This window comes from Brachionichthys hirsutus, unplaced genomic scaffold (assembly GCF_040956055.1).
Source record: "Brachionichthys hirsutus isolate HB-005 unplaced genomic scaffold, CSIRO-AGI_Bhir_v1 contig_955, whole genome shotgun sequence".
Taxonomy (NCBI): domain Eukaryota; kingdom Metazoa; phylum Chordata; class Actinopteri; order Lophiiformes; family Brachionichthyidae; genus Brachionichthys; species Brachionichthys hirsutus.
The window spans coordinates 86,396-110,165 of record NW_027180373.1 but is presented as its reverse complement, the minus strand read 5'-3'; the positions used below and the strand labels follow the sequence as shown (position 1 = coordinate 110,165).

The 23,770-nt window shown below is 38.9% G+C and overlaps 3 protein-coding genes across 3 annotated transcripts; all 3 read left to right on the top strand.

Moving 5' to 3' along the window:
- The first annotated feature begins 210 nt into the window (after nucleotides 1-210).
- Nucleotides 211-3,495, top strand: LOC137914173 (extracellular calcium-sensing receptor-like). The gene is given in 7 exon segments (XM_068757779.1): nucleotides 211-416; nucleotides 570-855; nucleotides 999-1,823; nucleotides 1,923-2,153; nucleotides 2,343-2,466; nucleotides 2,596-3,236; nucleotides 3,238-3,495. Coding segments are annotated over 7 exon segments (2,571 nt in total).
- A 1,444-nt stretch (nucleotides 3,496-4,939) lies between these two features.
- On the top strand, nucleotides 4,940-8,087 carry LOC137914171 (extracellular calcium-sensing receptor-like). The gene is made up of 6 exons (XM_068757777.1): nucleotides 4,940-5,085; nucleotides 5,181-5,469; nucleotides 5,637-6,449; nucleotides 6,548-6,775; nucleotides 6,907-7,030; nucleotides 7,189-8,087. Exons 1-6 carry the CDS (start codon nucleotides 4,940-4,942, stop codon nucleotides 8,085-8,087), a joined length of 2,499 nt encoding a protein of 832 aa, XP_068613878.1.
- A 9,292-nt stretch (nucleotides 8,088-17,379) lies between these two features.
- On the top strand, nucleotides 17,380-23,468 carry LOC137914185 (extracellular calcium-sensing receptor-like). Its single transcript, XM_068757791.1, has 8 exons — nucleotides 17,380-17,561; nucleotides 17,919-18,213; nucleotides 18,313-18,602; nucleotides 18,891-19,186; nucleotides 20,886-21,091; nucleotides 21,230-21,451; nucleotides 22,363-22,486; nucleotides 22,570-23,468. Exons 1-8 carry the CDS (start codon nucleotides 17,500-17,502, stop codon nucleotides 23,466-23,468), a joined length of 2,394 nt encoding a protein of 797 aa, XP_068613892.1. The 5' UTR covers nucleotides 17,380-17,499.
- Nucleotides 23,469-23,770: the final 302 nt, after the last annotated feature.

Here is a 23,770-nt window from a genome sequence, read left to right as displayed (position 1 = left end):
TGACATACACATATTGGGGCCACTGGCAGATTGGTTACTCTATATGTCAGTCACATGAGCGCTGTCATTGGCGGAGAGAAACATATATGGTGTAACCAAATATCTAGAACTTTGAGGTTGTTGAGGCCTTTAAAAACCCCGCTGTGTTAAATGTTCACAGTTGAGGTTTCATGTTTGAGCCTTGGGTGTTAAATATCACTGTGAAAAATTATGCTGCTGATAGCAGATGTGGCACTTCTTTTCCTACTGGCTATAAGAGGAGGGGATCCTGTGTGTCAGACATACGGGACAAAAGAACACACTCAATTTTCTAAGGAGGGAGACATCAACATTGGAGGCATTTTTTCCTTCCACCAGAATCCAGTCATTATTGATCCAGCTCTCCAGTCGGACCCTGGAAGTATCCAGTGTGAAGGGTAAGACACTGATGACATTATATATGACTGTAAACCTTACTACAATTACAGAACTGTATGTGGATATAAATTTTGATTGAACATTATGCATATATATATATTTTTTTGCTACATTTTTCAAAATAAAAGATTTGCCATTCTTTTTTTCCCCAGACTAGACCCAGGAGAGCTGCAATATGCATACACTATGATGTTTGCCATTAAAGAGATCAACAACAGCTCAGTGCTGCTGCCAGGAATGACACTGGGTTACAGGATCTTTGACTCCTGCCCGAGCATCCCTCTGTCCATTAGAGCATCACTAAACCTAATGAATCAGCATGAGATTGGGGAAGACAGCTGTACCAATCTCCCCACGGTGCACGCCATCATTGGTGAAACTACATCCACCTCCACCATAGGCATTGCACGTACCACGGGACCTTTCCATATACCCGTGGTGAGTGCTCACTGCAGTTTTATCCATCAATACTTTTGTGTTTTTAAATTAGAGGTAAAATAATATCTTAATGTTTTGCTATGACTACATAATATTAGCTACCAAAGGATGTGAAAATGTGCTATTTCGTATATGTGTTTCAGATCAGCCACTCAGCAACTTGTGCATGCCTCAGCGACAGAAGAGACTATCCCTCATTCTTTAGAACCATACCTAGTGACATCTATCAGAGCCGAGCCTTAGCAAAGCTTGTGAAACACTTTGGCTGGACATGGGTCGGAGCTATCAGAACAAATAGTGACTATGGGAATGGTGGCATGGCCACTTTCCTGGAGGCAGCAAAAAGGGAAGGCATATGTGTTGAGTACTCTGCCGCTATTTACAGAACTGATCCCAGGCAGTGGTTCTTAGAGGTGGTTGACATCATCAAGAAATCCACCTCAAAGGTAATAGTGGCATTTGCTGATGGCACAGACCTTGACATACTTATTAAAGAGCTTCATGCCCAGAATATGACTGGTCTTCAGTGGATTGGCAGCGAGGGCTGGATCACATATCGCTACATTGCCTCTCCAGAAAATTATGCTGTCGTCCAGGGGGCATTGGGTTTTGCAGCACTAAATGCTCACATTCCCGGACTGCAAGAGTTCCTGGCTAACAGCAGGCCATCCACCATGCTAGGAGACCAAGGACTGGTGGAGCTGTGGGAGACGGTGTTTGGCTGCACGCTGACTCCCAGAGCAGACGCTCAACCTCAGGATTCAGGAGCAGCCTGCACAGGGAAGGAGTCTCTGTGGGACACAAATACACGCTTCACAGACATTTCAGATGCCAGTTTGCTGAATAATGTTTACAAGGCCACATATGCTGTTGCTCATGCATTGCATATGCTACTTACATGCAAAGATGGACAGGGTCCTTTTGATAACAATACTTGTGCTGATAGAGAAAATATTAAACCATGGCAGGTAAAACAAAAAAAATACATTTGAATAATAATTGCTATGCCTATATAAATACTACTGTCTTAATCCTTATATTTAAATAACACCATTGTTTCCCTACAGGTGTTGCATTCCTTAACACAGGTCAATTTTACCACTAAGATTGGTGAAAATGTATTTTTTGATGATTCGGGTGATCCTGTGGCGCGTTATGCACTGGTAAACTGGCAGATGGATGAAGCAGGCTACATTCATTTTGAGACCATTGGTTACTACGATGCCTCAAGGCCTGAGGGTCAGCAGTTTCAAAGAAAGGAAGGTGTGAGAGCTGTGTGGGCAGGCAATACTTTTGAGGTAAGAAATTATAGACAGCCTTTTCTTTTCATAAAAAAAATTATGCATTTACCCTTTTTGTCAAACAAACAACTAAAAGAAATGACACACGTGACTAAGTCATATTTCAAATGAATACAAAAAGTAATCCTCCTAGCAATTGTGAAGGTTTTCTTTTAAAGTTTGCATAATTCTGTTGCTGGAACGCAGGTCCCGGCCTCTGTTTGCAGTGAGAGCTGTTTGCCAGGGACCCATTGGGCTTTTTTCAAGGACAAGCCGATCTGCTGCTTTGACTGCATCCCCTGTGCTGTTGGCGAGTTCAGTAACAGTACAAGTGAGACAGGATTCCTGGCCTTTACTTTAACCGTGATCATGTGCCTGTTGGGCAAGATCACTCTCACCACTTTACTGGTATACATGAAGATGTGTGTACTGTGCAGCCTAAACATATTTATGCTTTCAGATGCAGTGAAGTGTGAGACATGTCCTCCTGAGTACAAGTCCAACAAAGAGAGGAATGGCTGTGACTTGAAAGCTATTGAGTTCCTCACCTTCAGAGAATTGATGGGTATACTGTTGGTCACCTTCTCTATCTTTGGGGCCTGCCTGGCAATGACGATAGCCCTGGTATTTTTTCACTATAGAAATACTCCTATTGTGAGGGCCAATAACTCTGAGCTGAGCTTCCTGCTGCTCTTCTCTTTGACTTTGTGTTTCCTGTGTTCTCTGACCTTCATCGGACGGCCCTCTGAGTGGTCCTGCATGCTGAGACACACTGCGTTTGGCATCACCTTTGTCCTCTGTATATCTTGTCTGCTTGGGAAAACAGTCGTGGTATTGATAGCCTTTAAAGCAATGCTTCCAGGCAGTAGTGTAATGAAGTGGTTTGGGCCTAAACAACAGAGGCTCAGTGTTCTGTGTTTCACTCTCATACAACTTTTAATTTGCATACTTTGGCTGACCATCAACCCTCCCTATCCCTTCAAAAATATGAAACGCTATAAAGAGAAGATCATCCTAGAGTGTGCCCTGGGATCACCTGTTGGGTTCTGGGCTGTGTTAGGGTACATAGGACTCTTGGCTCTCCTTTGTTTTGTTTTGGCTTTTTTTGGCTCGAAACTTGCCTGACAATTTCAATGAAGCCAAATTTATCACTTTCAGCTTGTTGATATTCTGTGCCGTCTGGATCACGTTTATCCCAGCTTATGCCAGCTCTCCAGGAAAATTCACTGTTGCTGTGGAGATATTTGCAATTCTGGCATCAAGTTACGGAATTCTGTTTTGCATTTTTTTACCCAAATGCTACATAATATTGCTAAAACCTGAGAACAATACAAAGAGACATATGATGGGTAAAGTGTAAAGTGACAGCAAGAGATTTTATTCAATCAGCACAATAGAATATTCTATACATTTCTTATCTGTTTATTTGTCCATTCTTAAATAATTATTACCGGTATATAAAAATCAGATTTTAGGTCACACTGTAATTGCAGCAATGTTTTTGGAAGAAAGACTGTGTGTGACAAATTAAAAAAAGTTTAATAATTTCTAATAAATAAATTGGTGGTATATCATCAAGCAACAATGCTTTGATTCATATTTCATGAAATAACATTGTGTACAATAAACTTTACAGACTTTGAAATCTGGAAATCAATATTTTAATCAGACATGAAGATTAATTTGCAAGAATTGGAATGTGATTATACAGCCTTTTGAGCAAACCAAACAACATGATCATTTCATCAGAAATCGGTAAATCTTTCAAAACAAACACTGGTTAATTTATATTCTTAAACATGTATGTGGTCTTTAAAATGATCCTAATGATTTATATCAGAAAATTGGTGCAGCCTTCATTGTTTAAAACCTAAATTCATTTTCATTCATTTTTTGATCATGTCACGTACACAAACCGTGTGCAGCAGGAGCTTCATTACTTCCACTCTACTGGGGTAATACTGAGGATAATGCAGTGTTGTAAGCGAGTGCTCTACGCCAGCAATGTCTTGGCCTCACAGCACCTTTGCTCCCTTGCTCGATAGCCAAATTCAAATCATGTGTTCTTGTTTTATTGTAAACTCATGTTCAACCCAGTTCTACAGGGTGTCTAGAGAGTATCCCTGTATCCATTATTATTCATAATTGAAAAAAGAAGAAGAAGCAGATGAAGCCTTTGTTGCCACTTTCAGTTCAAACAGATACACCAAAATGATAAATAATGAATTGAATCTAATAGTTGTTCTCTGAATGAAGTCCGTGAACAAAACTATGACTCCGACCTCGCTCTACTGTTACTCACAGTGCTGGAGGAATTAATGATTGGTCAAAGTGGAATTATCCTGGGAGTTAAAATCTAACTATGATGACAAAAGTTATACTCAAGTCATCGGGAAAGAACTGAAGTTTCCTCTTGATCTCCATGAAGCCATATTATTATTGTCTATACTAATAAATATCTAATAATAAGATGAATATTTTAACAGATAAGATTCCAATTTTCTTCTATATTTTGACTCAAAAGCATTCTTCTGTTATGGCAGCTCACTAGCCGTCCCCCTCCCACCCTGATAATACAAGTTATTTATCAAAGCAATGCATTCTCCACCCCCCTATCAACACCTGCCAGTAATCTCATTTGGTTTTAGTATCCACTTGTCTTCTGAGAATTTACTGGACCTGTATGTTGATGTATATAAAGCCCTGGCAGGCGCTGTTAGGCTGGTTGGCCTGACATACCGAGCAGAGCTATGCCCGCGCTGAGGCTGCTCCATTTATTCCTGCTGATAGGGAAATGCTATTCTATGTGCCAACTCCAGGGCGCAGCGCTTCCAGCTGAATTTGCCCAAGATGGGGATCTAATTATCGGAGGCATATTTTCTTTTCGTACAGGCCAGGATTACGTAGTTAACAGATTTCAGCACATTCCAGAAGTACGGAAATGTAAAAAGTATGTATTGATAGGTTTGTGTAGTTGAAATAGTTTGTAAGTAATTTACACGGCATTGAAAATAATACACTATTTTCTATTTTTCACGACAACAGCTTCAATTTTAGAGAATTTAAATTTGCTCAAACAGTGATATTTGCTATAAATGAGATCAACAAAGCTCCTGAAATACTTCCTAACTTTAAACTTGGCTACAAGATCTATGATAGCTGTGGAACAATGGACATACTGAGAGCTGCACTGACACTGGTGAGTGGAGGAAAGAGAAACATAAGCGACAACAACTGCACCAAAATTGACACAGTGCAAGCTATCTTGGGACATTCAGGATCAAGACCCACTATTGCTTTTGCACAAGTTGTCGGACGGTTTCAGATACCTGTGGTAAGTCAGGAAGATCACTCAAATGAATGACTTTGAATTGAACTGTGTAAATATGCTGTTGGAACTATTTGCAATTCATATTTTAATTATGACTGTACCGTGACTTGAAAATAATTTAAATATTTCCTCTTTCACTGCCACTAAATGGTTTAAATCCTTCATTGCAGATCAGCCATTTTGCCACTTGTGCCTGTCTCAGCAACAGGAAAGAGTATCCCACTTTCTTCAGGACTATTCCTAGTGACTACTATCAGAGCCAAGCCCTAGCGAAGCTCATCAGGCACTTTGGTTGGAACTGGATTGGAGCTATAGCTGTGGATAATGAATATGGCCTCAATGGCATGACTGCTTTTATCCAAGCTGCACAAGAATACGGAGTTTGCATCGAGTATTCTGAAGCGTTTTCATCATCAGATCCACCCGATAGAGTGCAACGAATTGTAGAGATCATTAAAGAGGCCACATCCAAGGTGATTATGGCTTTTATGTCTCACAGAGAAATTAAGCTGCTGGTTAAAGAGATGTATAAAAAGAACATCACAGGACTGCAGTGGGTTGGCAGTGAAGCTTGGATCACAGACCACTCGCTGACTGACATTGAGGGGCATGACATCTTGGTGGGCTCACTAGGCTTCGCTGTCACAAGAGCTCAAATCTCGGGGCTGGAGGAACACTTGAGGCAGCTCCACCCTTCTCAGTTTCCAGAGAGTCAGTTTGTCAGGGATTTCTGGGAAGACACATTTTACTGCACTCTGAATGAAAACATGAATACACATAGAAAGCCCTGCAATGGCTCAGAGAGCTTACGGCATATTCAGTCACAGTTCACTGATGTGGATGATCTGAGATTCACCAATAATGTACACAAGTCGGTTTATGCAGTGGCTCATGCTCTTGATGACTTGATTAAATGCAAGCCTGGTAAAGGGCTCTTTTCCAATGGCAGCTGTGCTGATATGAAGAGCATTCAGCCATGGCAGGTGAGGGCGCAAGTTAAATGTAACAGTGAAATAACGCAAATGATAATTGTATGTAAACTGAATTGAATTGAACCCTGTATGTGAATACTTTCCTTTAGGTTTTGAACTATCTGAACACTGTGAATTTTAACACGAAGGAAGGGGAAAAGGTGTATTTCGACAGCAATGGAGACTCGCCTGCAAGATATGACCTTGTTAATTTGCAAAAGACAAACAAGGGAACCATGGAGGGATTAACAGTCGGCATGTATGATGCTTCTCTACAGGAGGGTCATCAGTTTGTCATGAAGAACAACCCGGGTGTCTGGGGAAATTTTATTTTAAAGGTAAATCAGAGATTGAGGTTTGAACCTCTTAAGTGATTCACTGAAAATCCTTCTATTGGTATGATATACTGGAATGGTCTTTTTTCTAAGTACATTTAACTGGATGGGGCGCATGGAATTGTGTCTCAAAGGTGCCTGTATCCGTGTGCAGTGACAGCTGCCCCCCAGGAACTCGGAAGGTCCTCCAGAAGGGAAAGCCAGTTTGCTGCTTTGACTGTGTACCCTGTCCAGCAGGAGAAATCACTAATTTAACAAGTAAAAACACGATATACTAGTACTCCCATAAAATGTATTCCAAGTAATACACGGGGTGAAATTAAATAGAAGAGCAGAACTTTAGTTGTTGACATCATTAAGCTCTGATAGCTACACATCTAGTTCATCATTTCCCTTTCTTCGCTTCTGTTCCACAGATTCCATACATTGTACGAAGTGCCCGCCGGTATACTGGCCGAATGAGCAGAAAGATGCCTGCACCCCCAAACCAGTTGAATTCTTAGCACATGATGAAATTCTGGGAACAATGTTAGTCTTGTTCTCTGTGCTGGGAGTTTTTGTAACTATCCTCACAACCATAGTTTTCTACTGCCACAAAGAAACGCCGCTAGTGCGGGCCAACAACTCTGAGCTGAGCTTCCTGCTGCTCTTCTCTTTAACGCTCTGCTTCCTGTGTTCAATGACCTTTATTGGCAAACCCTCTGAGTGGTCCTGCATGCTGCGACACACAGCTTTTGGCATCACCTTTGTCCTCTGTGTCTCTTGTGTCCTGGGGAAAACAATAGTGGTGTTATTGGCCTTCCGAGCCACACGCCCAGGCACGAGCGCCATGAAATGGTTTGGCCCCACAAAGCAAAGGCTCAGCGTTCTGACTTTTACTTTCGTACAGGTTTTAATTTGCATACTTTGGCTGACAATCAATCCTCCTTTTCCTTTCCAGAATCTGTTGCATTATCAGGACAGAATAATCCTAGAGTGTGCTTTGGGATCAGCGATAGGCTTTTGGGTTGTTCTTGGATATATTGGACTTCTTGCCATGCTGTGTTTTATCCTCGCTTTTCTGGCTCGAAAACTTCCCAATAATTTCAATGAAGCCAGATTCATCACCTTTAGCATGTTGATATTCTGTGCCGTATGGGTCACTTTTATCCCAGCTTATGTTAGCTCACCTGGGAAGTTTACAGTCGCTGTAGAGATATTTGCCATTCTTTCCTCCAGTTTTGGTCTATTGTTTTGCATTTTTGTACCAAAATGTTTTATAATTTTGTTTAGGCCAGAGAAAAACACACGGAAATACCTGATGCGAAAATCATAGAATAATGATGCATGATTTATCATTGTTCAAATCAACTAGAATAATTTAGTTAATTTAGCTACATTTTATTTTGCAGCCACAAAGTAGTCTGCTTCTTCTTTCTATCACATAATGTATATGCAAATTTTATTACATTTAATTTGGAAAAACACCAATCTATATTGAATACATTTATTTTTAAAAAGTGAACACTGCCCACCCATAAGGTTTCTGACACTATTACAAATAGGCATTATTAAAACAACTTCAAGTAGTGTTTAACTTTAAAAATATGAGGTACACAAAGTATAATAACATTTGTTGTCCCTTATCTGTAAAATTGCATTTGGAACTGTTAACTTATTGATTACTAATTTAAAAAAATGAGAGTGAGAAACATGGCATGAAGCACAAATAAAGTACAGATCTGATAAATCTACTGCAGGGTTTAAACAAATAGTTGCCGAATTCCTCAAAAATGTGTAAAAATGCGTGTTGTTCAAATATCCAATTGCATAATTCAATAGAAATAAAGTTGAGACAAATCCTAACAGAAAACCCACAAAGAAAACAAATAAGATAATACTACCCCATCTGTCTTGAGGATGACTTACCGGTAATTACTTTGTGGCTTGGCTCTAGTGGGAAACTGACTGCAGGGCAAACATAACAAGGGATTACTTCATCCATTAAAAAAACAAAACAAGAAGAACAGGTGGCAAACTGATTCAAGATGCTATAATAATTAACATCATTGTTGCAACATATAAACATTACATGTTGCAATACCTAAGGGTTTATTTTGATCTCTCCTCTCTCCTTGTTAGTTTATTCCTTGAGGTCTGACATAATCTTTTTGCTGTTGTTGAGCATATGACTGAACTAACTAATTTAAATGTGGTATTCTTAAACCTAATAATAAAATATATGTAGCCATTGATAATATACAATATCATACATTATTATAGATATTTAATGTTTTAGTTAGAGAAGAAGAAGGGCCCGGATTTGCTTTCCTTTCATTCTATATACAGTTTCTATAACAGCTTAGGTTCCAAATGTCTGGAACATGTTTACCTCACAAGTTTGGGAAGTCGTCATCTTAAACAAATACATTAATTTCCTATTTATTCTTATACTACAGATGTTGACAGTGAAATTCAACATTTTAAACAAGCTCCTACAACATAACGACTGCAGCAAACAAATCTATCCTACACATCAATCACAAAACATGTATCTGTGAGTACTGTACATTATTTTACGGTAGCAAATTTAAATAAAATAAAGATGAATAAAGAATTATTCTTTCTTCTTTTTCTGCTGACCAACTGTTCATCAGATATGTCTGGGAAGACAAGTTTGAATGTGCTGAAAATGAATCTGCAATCACAAAATTAAATGGATGTTGGAACTTTGAAAGGACCGGAATGATGACGAACATATTATGGAATGTAGTTGGTGAAATCACCAATAGCTTTGCTGTTGTACACTGAGAACTCTGCTTCTTAAACTCTTTGACTATATTTTGATGATTTTCTTTGTCTGGTGGCCCTCTCTCCATCATTAGTTAACCCTTTATAGGGCATGCATTGAAATGCATGTAAAAACTCAAATGATCTGTTTTTAGAATTAAACCAATTTTTTAACATTTCAGTGTTCCGGGTTATTTAATGAAAATTACAGACATGATTTTGTTGAAGTATTCATTGTTTAAATCCATTGTTTATATCCAGCAAAAAAAATAATCTGGAGACTGATTCATTGTCTTTTGGAAAAGGGCCTAGGCTTAGGATCAAGCAATGTGCTTTTTTGTCAGGTTCATTTTTTATGCAAGAAATATGTTTGCATGTACCTCTGAGAATGACCCACCTCCACATGAGCAGCAATGAAGAAGCTATAAAATACCTTCCTCCAAAAATCCAGACTGTGCCAAAGGCAAAGCTCTAAGATGACAGTCACTTTTTTTTCCTTAACACTATTCACTTGCATCCTGGCATCTGGTGCATGGCTCAGACTGACCCAGTGCACTGAGCTCAATTGGAATGGGCATGGTGAAGAGAGAAAGGGCTTCAACTCAAATGCACCAAACAAGAATGCTACTATTTTTGAAAAAATAAAACATGCACTTAGGGGTGAAAGGTGAGTAAACTGTAAATGTAAATGTTCTATTTTTTCTGTTCCTCCACTATATCTGGCTTATTATGTTTTTTTAAAGCACTAAATTGTATCCTTGCAATTTCATTAGGATGCATGACAAACCCCTAAAAATACAATTCCACAATCTCTAAAGGAGCATTTTTGAGGTGGCTTAACTCAATTGGGTGCAAAGAAAACATGTTACAGCTCAGTTATTAAACCTTTCACATGGTACTGTTGGACATTATTTTACTAATTTTCTATGTTTTATTGCCTTTAAAAACACAGTTCGTCCTTTTCAAGATACAAATGGTGGCCAGCTGGGTGATTTATACGATATCTGTTAGGAGTAAAAAGTCATACATATGTGATAATTTTCTATTAATTGTGATAATGCATTGCTTACTTTTCTTTCCTGTTAAGATCTCTTGAAATGATAACTGCCGCAGGGATGATTCTCAAACAGAACAAGATAAAAAAGGACTTTCCCCTCTGCCCTTTCGTGATGTTGCACTACATGGTTATAAATTGTTGCGTGAAAATGCTGCAAAAATTAAAAGACACTGTGAATGAAGAGGAGCTAACCGGCCATGGCTGCAAGTGCCACTATCAGTTTTTGGTTTATTTGATGTGTAATACCAGCTGTCTTCAATTCACAGTAAAGGTGAGGCTGAGATCCATTATATTTCTCATGAAATGAAGTCTGAATTTACAGCACATTCACACACGTGAATGTGCAAATTAAATTTGCTCATCTTGTTTTTTATTCTGCTAAACTTGTGTCTATTTGTAATTTTCCATCATGCAGATAAAGACTGATATCCAGAGCACACATTTAAATTACAGAAGTATAAACCCCTCAATAGTTCTCCTGAGATCCTCAGCTCACAGCGTCCACAGCTCTTTCACCAACCTCACTGTCAAATATCACTGGAAGATCATAGATTGTGGCTTCAACAGTAAGGCATGCAACATTGAGGTTAAAAGTCTGCAAGGAATTTTATGGGGAGAACCTGGATATCTCATTCAGGGATCACTTTTCCACAACCTTTTTGAAAGTCAAGACAGCATGGCATCCACTAACATCAGGACCTGCTGTGTGCAGGTTGGCATGTACAATTACATGATTTCTTTACAGTGTTTTCTTTTTGGAGAAATTGTGGTTAATAAAATTATGGTTTAATAGACGTTGAATGTTTGGAGGAGTAGATTTAATGTTCCCCCCCCCCCCCCCCAAAAGGTACCACTCAAGTTCTACCTACAACACTCCCCAAAAGAAGCATTTCTTATACAATCAGGTAATATCAAAAACAAGCATATTATTTATTTCAAGAAAAGTATGTTTTAATTTATTTTACAACAACTGGCATCAAATGTTTTCTTTCCACAGGCAGAGAGGAGGGTGTGAAGCCTACAGACAACAGCGGATGGGTTCCCAGAGGTTTTCTGACAGCTGTGGTGCTGCTTGGAATTTACATGTCAAGATTAAAAATATCCCCAAACAGAGTCAATCCTCAATATGGTAGTAGTTTATCAATAGTGATGTTTTTTACCGTGACATTGCAGTGTTTTCCATCGTCTGTTGACATTCACCCCTATGAGTGGTCTCCAGCATCTATTAGCATCTCACTTATCTTTTGCCTCTCATCTGCGCTGGGCAGAACCGTACATGTGCGAATTGTCTACAAAACTATTACTTTCATAAAACTGTTTTGCACCACAGAGCAGCAATTTAGGTATTTGCCAGTTACTGTCTCATGTACACTATATTGTTAATTTTTACACCTCCATTCTAATGGAAAAGCATAAAACACTGGTTCGAAGACATGCTGGATGATGCAGTAGGATCAACAATAAGATGCTGGCCTCTGTTAGGACAGATAGACTTACTGGTCATTTTGTGCTGCGTGTTTGACTTACTTCTCACTTTATTCAAGATGATTCTCAGCAAATTAAAAATTCTGGTTGTCCTTTTAAATGTGCAGATAATAACCTCTATCAAATTTGAGGCTACCAAAAAAGTATGTCATGTACTATTGAAAATGGAATGTGGAAATAAATCACTGTGAATGTGCTCAAGTGTAAATGCCATATTAAGTTAATGATCATAATGCCTTATCTTCACATACACACATATAATTACTTTATGTATGAGACCAAAGCATAGAAATGAGGAGGACACTACTGTCACATATATATATATGAATTGGTTTGGATTAGAGAAATACAGTAGAAAAGAAGTCAGACCACATTTATTTTAAGTGGACAAAATTAATTCTCTCACATACGAAATGCACATGCCTTATGTACATCTTAACATAATATATATATAATATTATACATATTCAAATGTACAAAATACAGAAATGTAATATAAAAGCACCATATTCAATATTGAATTCTGTTTTTTGGTTCTCTAACATTTTTTACTTATACAATTGTCATGGGCAAGGCAGGTAAGAACCCAAAGGCATGACAGTAGAATGGAAATCCAATAACTGAGCTTTATTATTCAACACAGGGTAGTCAGTTCACAAAATGGGTAGTCAGAACAGATGGGCAGACAGATCCAAAGGCAGGGTCAAAACACAGGAGGTCAATCTGGAATGTTGCAAAGTAGGAACCATCACTAAACAATCTGGCAGATGAGTGTGGCGGGGGCAGAGCATAAATAGTGTCTGGGTTGATGAGAGATTAGCTGCAGGTGAGCAAAGGAGCACAGGTGACCGGAATGAGCTGATTGCAGGAGGGGGTTCTGAAAAGACAGGAGATGTTCATGCATAGAAAAAAACAGATCCTCCGCAAGCTGTGACAACAATAATACCTTGACATACAAGTATAACTCATTCCTGGAATGAGCTTGTAATTCAAATCGCTCGTATGTCCAATAACTTTTTCCCATATAAAATAACTGAAAAAAATATCAGATACCGTCTAAAAACACTCAAATCAACAAAGTGCTTTTAATTGCTATATAGATACACACATACTCTACAAAATGATATAATAAATGATAAATAGTATAACTGTGATATAAAATGTGGTTTTGTTATGAGTTTTACCTTCAAGAGGGACTAGAGCGCTAACAGCGGCGATCAGTGTGGAGGAGGAAGGAGGGGTGGAGAGTTGGAAGATATAAACAAATCTTGGGGTAGATTGACAGAAGCGAGGCTGCCAATTTGCACCATCGGCCCTCCTGACCACCACCGACATTCACTTGCTCACTACATTCACATAGTCAATGTGGGTGGTGTCTTGTCCAAGGACACAATGACAGTGTGTACATGTGCGGCAGCCGGGATGTATGTACTGTATGTCAGAGTAGTCCAGACATGTATGGCAGTTGTACGACAGCAGTGTAGTGTGCAGTATGAGAGACAGGGGAGTTTAGTGTAGAGGTGGGAGTGCACCAGGAATCAGCTCTGAGCCCCTATTTGTTTGCCCTGGTGATGGATAGACTGAGAGATGAAAAAACTGGTTGCACTGGTCTTATTTGTTTCATTAATTCATTGTTGCCTGACAAATATTTTGTAATATAATTTATTTTGTTTTTCATATTCTGTTTTTTAAAATAAACAACATTAATAACCATACATGTTGGTTATCCAGCAAAAAGGCAAGCCCACACAACAAAAGCAAATCATATCACAATGAATTTTACCTTATCAATTCTCACAATTTGTGATGCTGCAAATGTGTAACATGTAAATGTTAAACTCTCCAAAGCTACTAATTACATGAAAATTAATAACCGACAGTTGGGGGCTCTGAATCTATATATCATGTATATTAGACTCTGCACTAAAATATGCGTGATTGCTAAAATCATATTTTCCTGTTTAAATTTACGACCAAGTCAGCTTTCAACAAATCCCTTGGAACCAATTGATCTTTCTGTTGTAGGGAATTTCCATATTAGATGGAAATCCACAACATGAAAACATGCCGACACTACACTAGCATGGCACACCACTAGGTTTCATATTACTATACTGATATTAATGAGCGTCTCATCAGTGAAGACACATATGACACTGATCAACAGGGGTTTAAGATTGCCTGGGGCGAAGCCCCACCTTCAGGGGATGGACTTATTGATGGACAAAGAAATGACGAAGAGGAAGTTCAGAGCATGGAGCAGTCACAAGAAACATGGCCGAACCTCAGCGTTGATTCCCGAGTCCAACTGTAAACTGACTTGCTGTTTATATAAATGTTTAAACTTTACCTACATTCTCTGCATTGACTACGCACCTACGAAGGAGATGAAAGAACCGTAAGAGCGTTTAGCAAAACCCTAACAGTAAGAAATCCATCACATGGGTTAATACTAAACCAACCAATCACAATGAAAATAACCATTTCTGTGTCACAAAGGTGCATAATTAAAACAAATCATGACAAACATGTTAAATTCTGGTTATTAACTTATTTTATATATTTTTATAGTTTATTTTGTTACAGTAAATTATGATATGCACTAAATTAACTGATTTGTATCACCACTAATATTCTGTTTTATCATAAGGTTAAGATATTTACTCAAGCACTTAATTTCTATACATTTATTCAATCATATACTTTATTTTTTATACTGTATAAAAAAATACACCTAATACTCCGTCGCTCTGGAGTATAATTCGCACTTCTTTGGGAAATTTATTTTGCACAAGCAAAAACCAAACACATTAAAAATTACTGGTATTTCCTGTTTACACAGGCTCATCGTTGCGTGTGCTACACATAGTTATGTGTAGCACACGCAACGATCAAACCTGCTTGTTCTGTGTGTGTGTGTGGTCCAAATGGTTTTTATTGACGGGACTTGCTCTCGGTTGGTGATAGCATGGCAACAAAGATGATCGAAATTGTCAATCAATTTTGGGGCAGAATGTCTACTTTTGTCAACAAAGGTGCTCTCTGGACTCTTCCTGGAGCACTCGTTTAGCCCCTTATTGACTATGCTAGCACCTCCTGGTACTCCAACATCAAAATTTCCCTGAAATCTAGGCTCAAAACTTCCCAAAACAAACTGATTTGTCTACTTCTCAATCTGGGGCCCATGATCCACCTTCCTACTAGATATTTTGCTAGCCTAAAATGGCTCAGGGTAGAAGACAGTGTTAAATGACTCAAAATGGGATTAGCATTTAAAATAGTCAATGCTGCTCTGCCCTCAATCCTCTCAATCCCTTTCACTAAACACCTTCAGAGATTTTGTGACACCCACGGCCACAATACTAGAGGAAACTCAAACAACAACCTGATTACACCCTGCTATAAGACAAACATGGGTAAATTCTCTTTTTTACAATACTGCCACCCAAGGGTGGAACTGTTTGACTCCTGCCCTCAAAACATGCACCTCTTTGGCCTCCTTCAAAACGGCCCTAAAAATTCACTGTTCAGGGGGGCGGAAACGGAGATAGTCATCACAACTCTCTCCAGATCAATTCCCCCTTTTTTGTCCGCCTATGTTGTACATATTATATGTCTTTTTAATTTTTTATTGTTATTTTTCATCAATGGAGTAATTTATTTTTATTTTCATTGGTATTGTTACATGTTGATGAATTATGTTCTAAGGACTTTCAACGGAAACAAGACTGCAAGGGTTTTTTTGAAATTATCTTAGACAGGGTGTTTGACTGTACTTGTACTGTCATACACACTATTATTTGACTGTACTTGTACTGCTTTAACATTCTATCTAATAAATATATTCATCATGATCAAGGTCTGAGACAATCGAGAACCCTCGGCAGAGTAAATATTTCACCCTTTTTTCAGGAAAATGGGTGCATCAGCAGCGAGAGAAGATGGAATGGAAGAGTTTAGGGTTGATGTTGGGACGATGACAGGAAAAGCTAGAGAGCTGGTGGACATGATGATGATGAGAAAGTTGGATGTGTTGTGTGTCCAGGTGGAAAGTGTAGGGAATTTCCATATTAGATGGGATTCCACAACGTAATTACATGCCGACACCACTAGGAACGCACCACATTTAGTTTGCTTTTGCTATGACTGATTTTTGTTGAACGTCTCACAACAGTGACTTAACACAACACAGATAAACATGGGCTTAGATTCGTCGGGGCAAAGTCCCGTCTTCAGGGGATAGAATGACATGTTGACGAAGCAGAATGCGTCTTCATTCCGCCATGAGGCTACCTACAAGAAACATGGTGGAATCTGAGATTCCACCATGTTTCTTGTAGGTGCAAAAGCACGACCCCCCCGGAACGACTCACGACTCCCCCCAAAAGCACGACCCCTGGGGCCCCACAGGAGCCACCCGCAGGAGGACCAGCCCAGGGTCCCGGAGCGGCAAATGCCAACACGGCCAACAAACCAAGACCAGCATGGCATAAAGAGGCACAGTAGGCCAGCCCGGCGCCACACCACCAGCACCCACCATCCAGAAATAGTGAACTATAATATTAAGAAATATTTTTTACAAAGCTACAGAAGGTTACAATGATGCATTCTTTATTACAATTGCCACAGGAATAAAATACTTTCTATGGTGTTCAGATTTTGAGGGGATTGGTCTCAGTCTCATTGTGCGTGTGCTCTTTCAGTGTACCAGGAGCTGATGTATGGGGTGAGTGTTGTTGTCCAGGATGCTTCAGAAACTATGAAGCATCATTCTCTCCATCACTGTCTTGAAGGAGTCCAGTTTCATCCCCACAACACCACCTGCCTTAAGGATGACTTTGTTTAGTCTGTTTCCATCTGTGACCCTCAAGTCTCCTGCCCCAGCACACAAAATGAAACAGGATGTTACTAGAGACCACAGGCTTATAAAACATCCTCAGCATTGTCCGGCACATGTTGAAGGACCTGGGCCTTCTTCAGGAATAGAGGTGGCTCTGGCCTATCTTATAAAGTGTTTCAGTCTTCAGAGCTTAAAAAACCTTGTATTAAAGTTCTTTAATAGCCACTGACCTTATCTCTCTGACGTAAACATGGGTTGGTGTCATATAGTAGGTGGGAAGCAGCCATCTAAAAGGTTATAAAACCAGTGGAAACACAAGTGAAGTGTAGTCAGATGTACTGATGAGAGAAGAAAATGTCACTTCTCATCATTGGACTGATCATGTGTCTGGGTTTGTGTGAGCTGAACTCAGCTCTTCCGAAGCAAAGGGCTAGGCTTGCACAGGACAGAACTGTCAATACGGTCAGCAGTGAGACCTCATCTGTGAAATGTAAGCTCCGGGCTAACCCTCGTCAACCTGCATTCTCTACGGATGGAGACTACATCATTGGAGGTGTTTTTTCCTTACACTATCGCATGAACATAGTGAATCAGCATGACTACACCAGCATGCCCGATCCTCTAACCTGCACTGGAAGGTTAGTAAGAGGGATAATAGAACTGTGTTGATGATGTCACTTTAATTGTGCTGAAAATGTTTGGTGTAGAATTGAAAACTGTTTATCTTATTGGATGTTAAACATAATTAGAACATTTTATTTGCTTTATGTTTTATCTGTGAATCAAAATTACTGGACTGATTTCTAAAACTGGATTTTAAATTTTGTGATGACATTTTGAGATATATATATTTAGATGAAACTCAGGTCAGCCGTTAATTATTGTTGATAAGTTAGAATAGCATTTATCTGGTTTCTTGCTGAATTTGCTTCTGTTAAAATTGTCATTATATGATATAGGATACGTTAAATTCAGAGCTGCTTGTCTGTGTGCAGACTTGAATCGATGGAACTGCGGCAATCAAGAGTAATGATATTTGCCATCATGGAAATTAACAACAGTACAAAACTGCTGCCAGGTATTAAACTCGGTTATGAGATCCATGATTCTTGCACCGCAGCCCCTGTGGCAGTTCATGTGGCATTCCAGCTTTCAAACGGCCTGGATCCAGAGTTTAACACTGGTGACAACTGCACCCAGTCAGGTATGGTGATGGGCATTGTTGGTGAGTCTGGGTCTTCTCCATCCATCAGCATGTCAAGAGTCATCGGGCCCTTTAACATTCCTCAAGTAAACATTCAGAGTTTTTGGCAAACTAACCTAACCTTAGGTTAGGGATGATATTCCATGTCTGTCTTGTCAAAAAGTGACATTTATGTTTTCATTTAGGTGAGCCATTTTGCCACTTGTGCATGTCTGTCTGATAAGGAGCAGTACCCAAATTTCTTCAGAACAATACCAAGTGACAATTTCCAGGCTGATGCCATGGTCAAGCTTGTGAAAGCTTTTGGCTGGACTTGGATAGGTGCTGTCCGGTCAGATTCTGACTATGGGAATAATGGAATGGCGGTATTCTTGACCAGAGCACAAGAGGAAGGGATCTGTGTGGAATATTCTGAATCTGTTCTTCAGACCCACTCACGGAGCAAAATCAAAAGAGTAGCTGACATTATCCGCAGGTCCCTGCATTACTGACTAATTGCTTGTTTATTGTGTGACTGACTTTAAAGCTATATATGTTAACACGAAATAATATGGAAACTAAATTTGCTATCATAGGGAAAAACTGTAGAATTGTGTTCTATTGTATTTATTTTGTATTTTTATTTACAATTCTCTTTATTCTATCATTTTAAAATAGGTTTGATGAGACCAAAATGACACATGAAAATGTAAAATAGGCATATATCTAATTTATTTTAAGATATTCTTTTGTTAAATACTATGCATTGTGATGTGTCCTACAGGTCTACAGCAAGGGTTGTTGTGGTGTTTGCACCCTCTGGAGATGTGAGGGTCCTGTTTGAGGAGCTAATCCTTGAGCCTTTCCCACCTCGCCAGTGGATAGGAACTGAGGCCTGGTTACCCATGGTAGATTTGCTGAGGTTCAATTTCGGTGTTGGAGCCCTAGGATTTGTCATTGAGCATAGTGACTCTCCTGGACTAAAAGAATTCTTGATGGATCTGTCACCATCGACTGTCGCTTTGTCTCCAACACTTACAGAGTTCTGGGAGGATTCATTCAACTGCAGGCTGGGAAAAAGTGAGTTAGTTAAGGTTTGAGTTTGAGTTTGAGTTTATTTAAACAGGGACAATACATATTGATGAACGTTTACACGTAAATATGTCAGATTATAGCCAATGGCTAATTTCCATCTTTAGTCCCTTTTACATCAACAACATAAAACAACAGTCATAACAAATACAACAGTTCTACTAAATAGTACAAATTAATATTGAGGAAGATGACAATTTCTGATAAACCTAAAGTTAGACAAGTTAAACTTAATTCTATTCACTGTGTTTTGTATTTGTCGTTTAAAATGAAGTTGTGAGTAAAGAGTGATTCCTAAGTATTTAAATTCCTGTACCACCTCAATGTTTTTACCTTGCACAAAAACGTTGGGATCACTGTTAGTATTTGCTCTTTTTGAAAAGTACATACACACAGTCTTGGATATGTTCAAGTAAAGTTGGGATTTCGCAAGCCAGTTATACACATTTGTCATAGCATCTGTCAGTTCTTGTGCCGCATGTTTTTTTTATCCTTTACATGGGTATATAGAACAGCATCATCGGCATATATTTTGCAGGTGACATTCGAAGAACAACCACTTGGCAGGTCATTTATAAACAAACTGAAAAACAGTGGACCGAGCACTGACCCCTGCGGTACCCCGAGATTGTTGTTACGTGATGTAGACTTTGTGTTCTGTATCCTAACACACTGTAATCTTGCAGATATGTATGATTCAATCCAACTCAGAGTACTTATGGAGAAATTAAAACTAGACAATTTGGTCAACAGTATCTGGTGATTTATGGCATCAAAAGCTTTTTTGAGATCAATGAACACAGCACCAATGATCCCGCCTGTATCCAGCTTTGATTTTAGATTTTCCAGAAAGAAGCAAACCGCCGTCTCAGTAGAATGATGTTTTCTAAAGCCAAATTGCATCCTGTTCAAGGTATATGGACTGTTGTTGAGATGATTTACAATTTGCTCCGCTACTATTTTTTCCATGACTTTGGAGACAGCAGGCAGTATGCTTATCGGTCTGTAGTTGCTGGTTATTGGAGGATTACCTGACTTAAAAACTGGTGTAATGACAGAGCACTTCCAGGGTTCGGAGATTCCTTGTGATATTTCAGAAATGTTACATCCATACAAAATGAATCTTTGGCTTTAGAACTTTTGAGGCAACACACAGCTCTATCAATTTGTGACTTTGACACTACGCATAAATTAAGTGAGGGGTTGGCGACATTCAGTGGCATTGGTGGTTGGTATTCTATCTGGGGGCAGTTGCTTCGAGTTAGTTTATTGACCCGAGTCTATGAAGTAATTGTTCAAAGTTGTTGCAATGTCCATTGATTATATCTTTTTAAACAGAAGATGGTTCAGTATTAATTAAATATTAATATATATATATATTAGTGTATAATGCAAGGGTTCTATCTTTCTGACTGTTATATTATGATTAATCTGATCTGCTGGAGCCCCAGTGATTTGGTTTTTTTTCGTAATTGGTGTAGGTTGGTAAGGTGACTCGCTCATTATTAATACATAGAATACACATACTAATATTCACAATTTAAACAAGACATGACAGACACATGGTGATACTTGGTATGCATTAATGCATTTCGTTATACAATACAAACAAATGTGAATATTATCTGACAAATAATAAACCTACAACTATTCAGCTTAAAAATGTTGTGTTGTCTTCTGATTTTAGGTGCAGCCCCAGGTGAGATAATGTGTGATGGAACTCAGGACATGCAGAAGCTAAAGGATAAATACACTGACATGTCCAATCTTCGAATCACTCACATGGTGTATAAGGCGGTTTATGCCATAGCACATGCCCTTCATAATACATTGTGCCTGGACACAAATTCTACAACTCATTGTGACAAATACAACAAGATAGAGACCAAACAAGTCAGTGTAAATGACTGACAAGACTCAGATGTCTTTTTTAAATATAATGTCATTTTAATTGTATTAAAAAAAATCAATATTAATTTAATGTTTTCCCTTCTTTCCCTCATTGTTTTAATTTATTTTTTATCATGCCAGATTATAACAGAACTGAAAAAAGTAAACTTTACACAAGCTGGTTATGATGTGTCATTTGATGAGAACGGGGATCCTGTGCCGAGGTATGAGCTGATGAACTGGCAAATAAGTGACAGCGGCGGCCTTGAGATGGTGATAGTGGGTCTCTATGATGGGGCATTGCCAGTGGGCCAGGAGTTTCACCTTAAGAAAAACATCACATTCATGGATGGTCTGAAAAAAGTAAGCCGACCAAAGCAAATTATTATATTTTCAAATGTTGTGCTTTTATAAGGTATAACAGGTATATACTATGTTTCCTACGGTCCTGTCCTTTTCTCTTCATACTACGCTTGACACCATGCCTCCACATATTATTACCATTTCTTTCAGCAAAGAGATTGCTGAAATGTGCTCCAATTACGCATATCTCTTCTTTGGGAACAAGTTGCACCACTTCATCAGTCATACTGAAGATCTCTCCTTTCTCAACCATCTCACGCAACCTGCGATGCATGCACTGACCATATTCACCACAACACCATCTACTTCCGACTTCATGCTGATCAGTGTATTTGAAACTCTCTTCACCTCTGAAACACTCCCGACAAATTATTTCTTCAGCACGATCAATCCCATTTATCTTGTTGTCTGTTCCATTGTAGAACAGATTGTAACCTGATCCAATGCTCCTTGCCTTTCTTCCCATCACCTGATCTCTTGTACACACAGTACATTTATTTCTCTCTTTCTCTCCATTATGTTGGCCAGCTATATCTCTCTTTACCATTCATGGTGCCAAAGTCATCTTAACGGTCCTTTTCTTCATCATCTCCTGCTGTCTCCTGACTCACCTCCCTCCCTTTCCTGCTGAGACCTCACTATATTGATATCACTATATGTTAGCATGAAATCCATGTCAGCTTTAGTTGTTATTTTATCAACCTGTCACAGAGGGATTGTAAAATAAAGGATGAATTTATACTTAAAACATAATTTTACACAACCATCTATTGTTTCTAACTCTAACTGCTGCAGTAAGTACGCAGGAGTAAATAAGTCAGAAGTACTTTGTACTTTGGTGGGATGGATGGATGTGAACATCTGTGAAATGCACCTGAATATGCTCAGGTTTATTTGTTTTTTTGTGCCAGTTGCCTAAGTCAGTGTGCAGTGAAAACTGCCCTCCAGGAACCCGTAAGGTGTTACAGAAAGGAAAGCCAATCTGCTGTTATGATTGTGTACCATGTGCAGAAGGAGAGATCAGTAATACTACAGGTAATTAATTTTCTACCAAATATCTACAACATTAGAAACAGTGCATGGCCATATAAAAACCTTTTGTAATTTTCCTTTTTCAGATTCTCCTGATTGCCTTCCTTGCCTCAAGGACTTCTGGCCTAATGCAGAGAAAGACACTTGTTTCCCCAAGCCTGTAGAGTTTCTTTCATATGATGAAGTCCTAGGAATCATCTTGGCAGCATTCTCAGTTGGCGGTGCCTGTCTCACCATCATGACTGCAGTTGTGTTCTTTCGTCATAGAACATCCCCCATTGTCAGGGCCAACAACTCTAAGCTCAGCTTCCTGCTGCTTTTCTCCCTGATGCTGTGTTTCCTGAGTTCATTAACTTTCATTGGAGCACCCTCTGACTGGTCCTGCATGCTGCGCCACACAGCTTTTGGAATAACCTTTGTCATCTGCATGTCTTGTGTTTTAGGAAAAACAATTGTAGTGTTAATGGCCTTCAAGGCCACCCTCCCAGGTAGCAATGTCATGAAATGGTTTGGTGCTCCACAGCAAAGAATGACTGTAGTGTCTTTTACATTTATTCAGGTGCTAATATGTACTATTTGGTTGGTTGTTAGTCCCCCATTTCCAGCAAAAAACTTAAACGTGTATGAAACGAAAATCATCCTGGAGTGTGCTTTAGGTTCAGCCATTGGGTTCTGGGCTGTCCTTGGGTACATTGGCCTACTTGCTGTCTCTTGTTTAGTGTTTGCTGTCCTAGCTCGGAATCTACCTGACAGTTTTAATGAAGCCAAACTCATTACATTTAGCATGTTGATATTCTGTGCAGTCTGGATCACCTTTATCCCAGCATATGTCAGCTCTCCTGGGAAATTTACTGTGGCTGTAGAGATATTTGCTATTCTGGCTTCAAGTTTTGGACTCATGTTCTGCATATTTGTGCCAAAGATTTTCATCATATTGTTTAAGCCAGAGAAAAACACAAAGAAACATTTAATGAACAAAAGTTAATCCAAAGACATCTGAGTTCTGTTAGCAATTATATATGCTAAATAGTCCTAAAATTTGATGGAATGGAGTTTATACAATGACATGAACCATCAATGTATTCTAATTGAGTGTTTACATGAATCACCTTTTGATTTGACACATTGTGTATATGCTTATGTAAACAGCATTTAAAAAAAATACTCTCTCTCTTTATTCTCCAGGTTAACATTATTCAAATGTCCAGTAAAATACATACAGACAAATAGGTGTGTTTACAAATGTACCTATCATGATGTGTTTATGTGGATGATTGAAGTTGTACT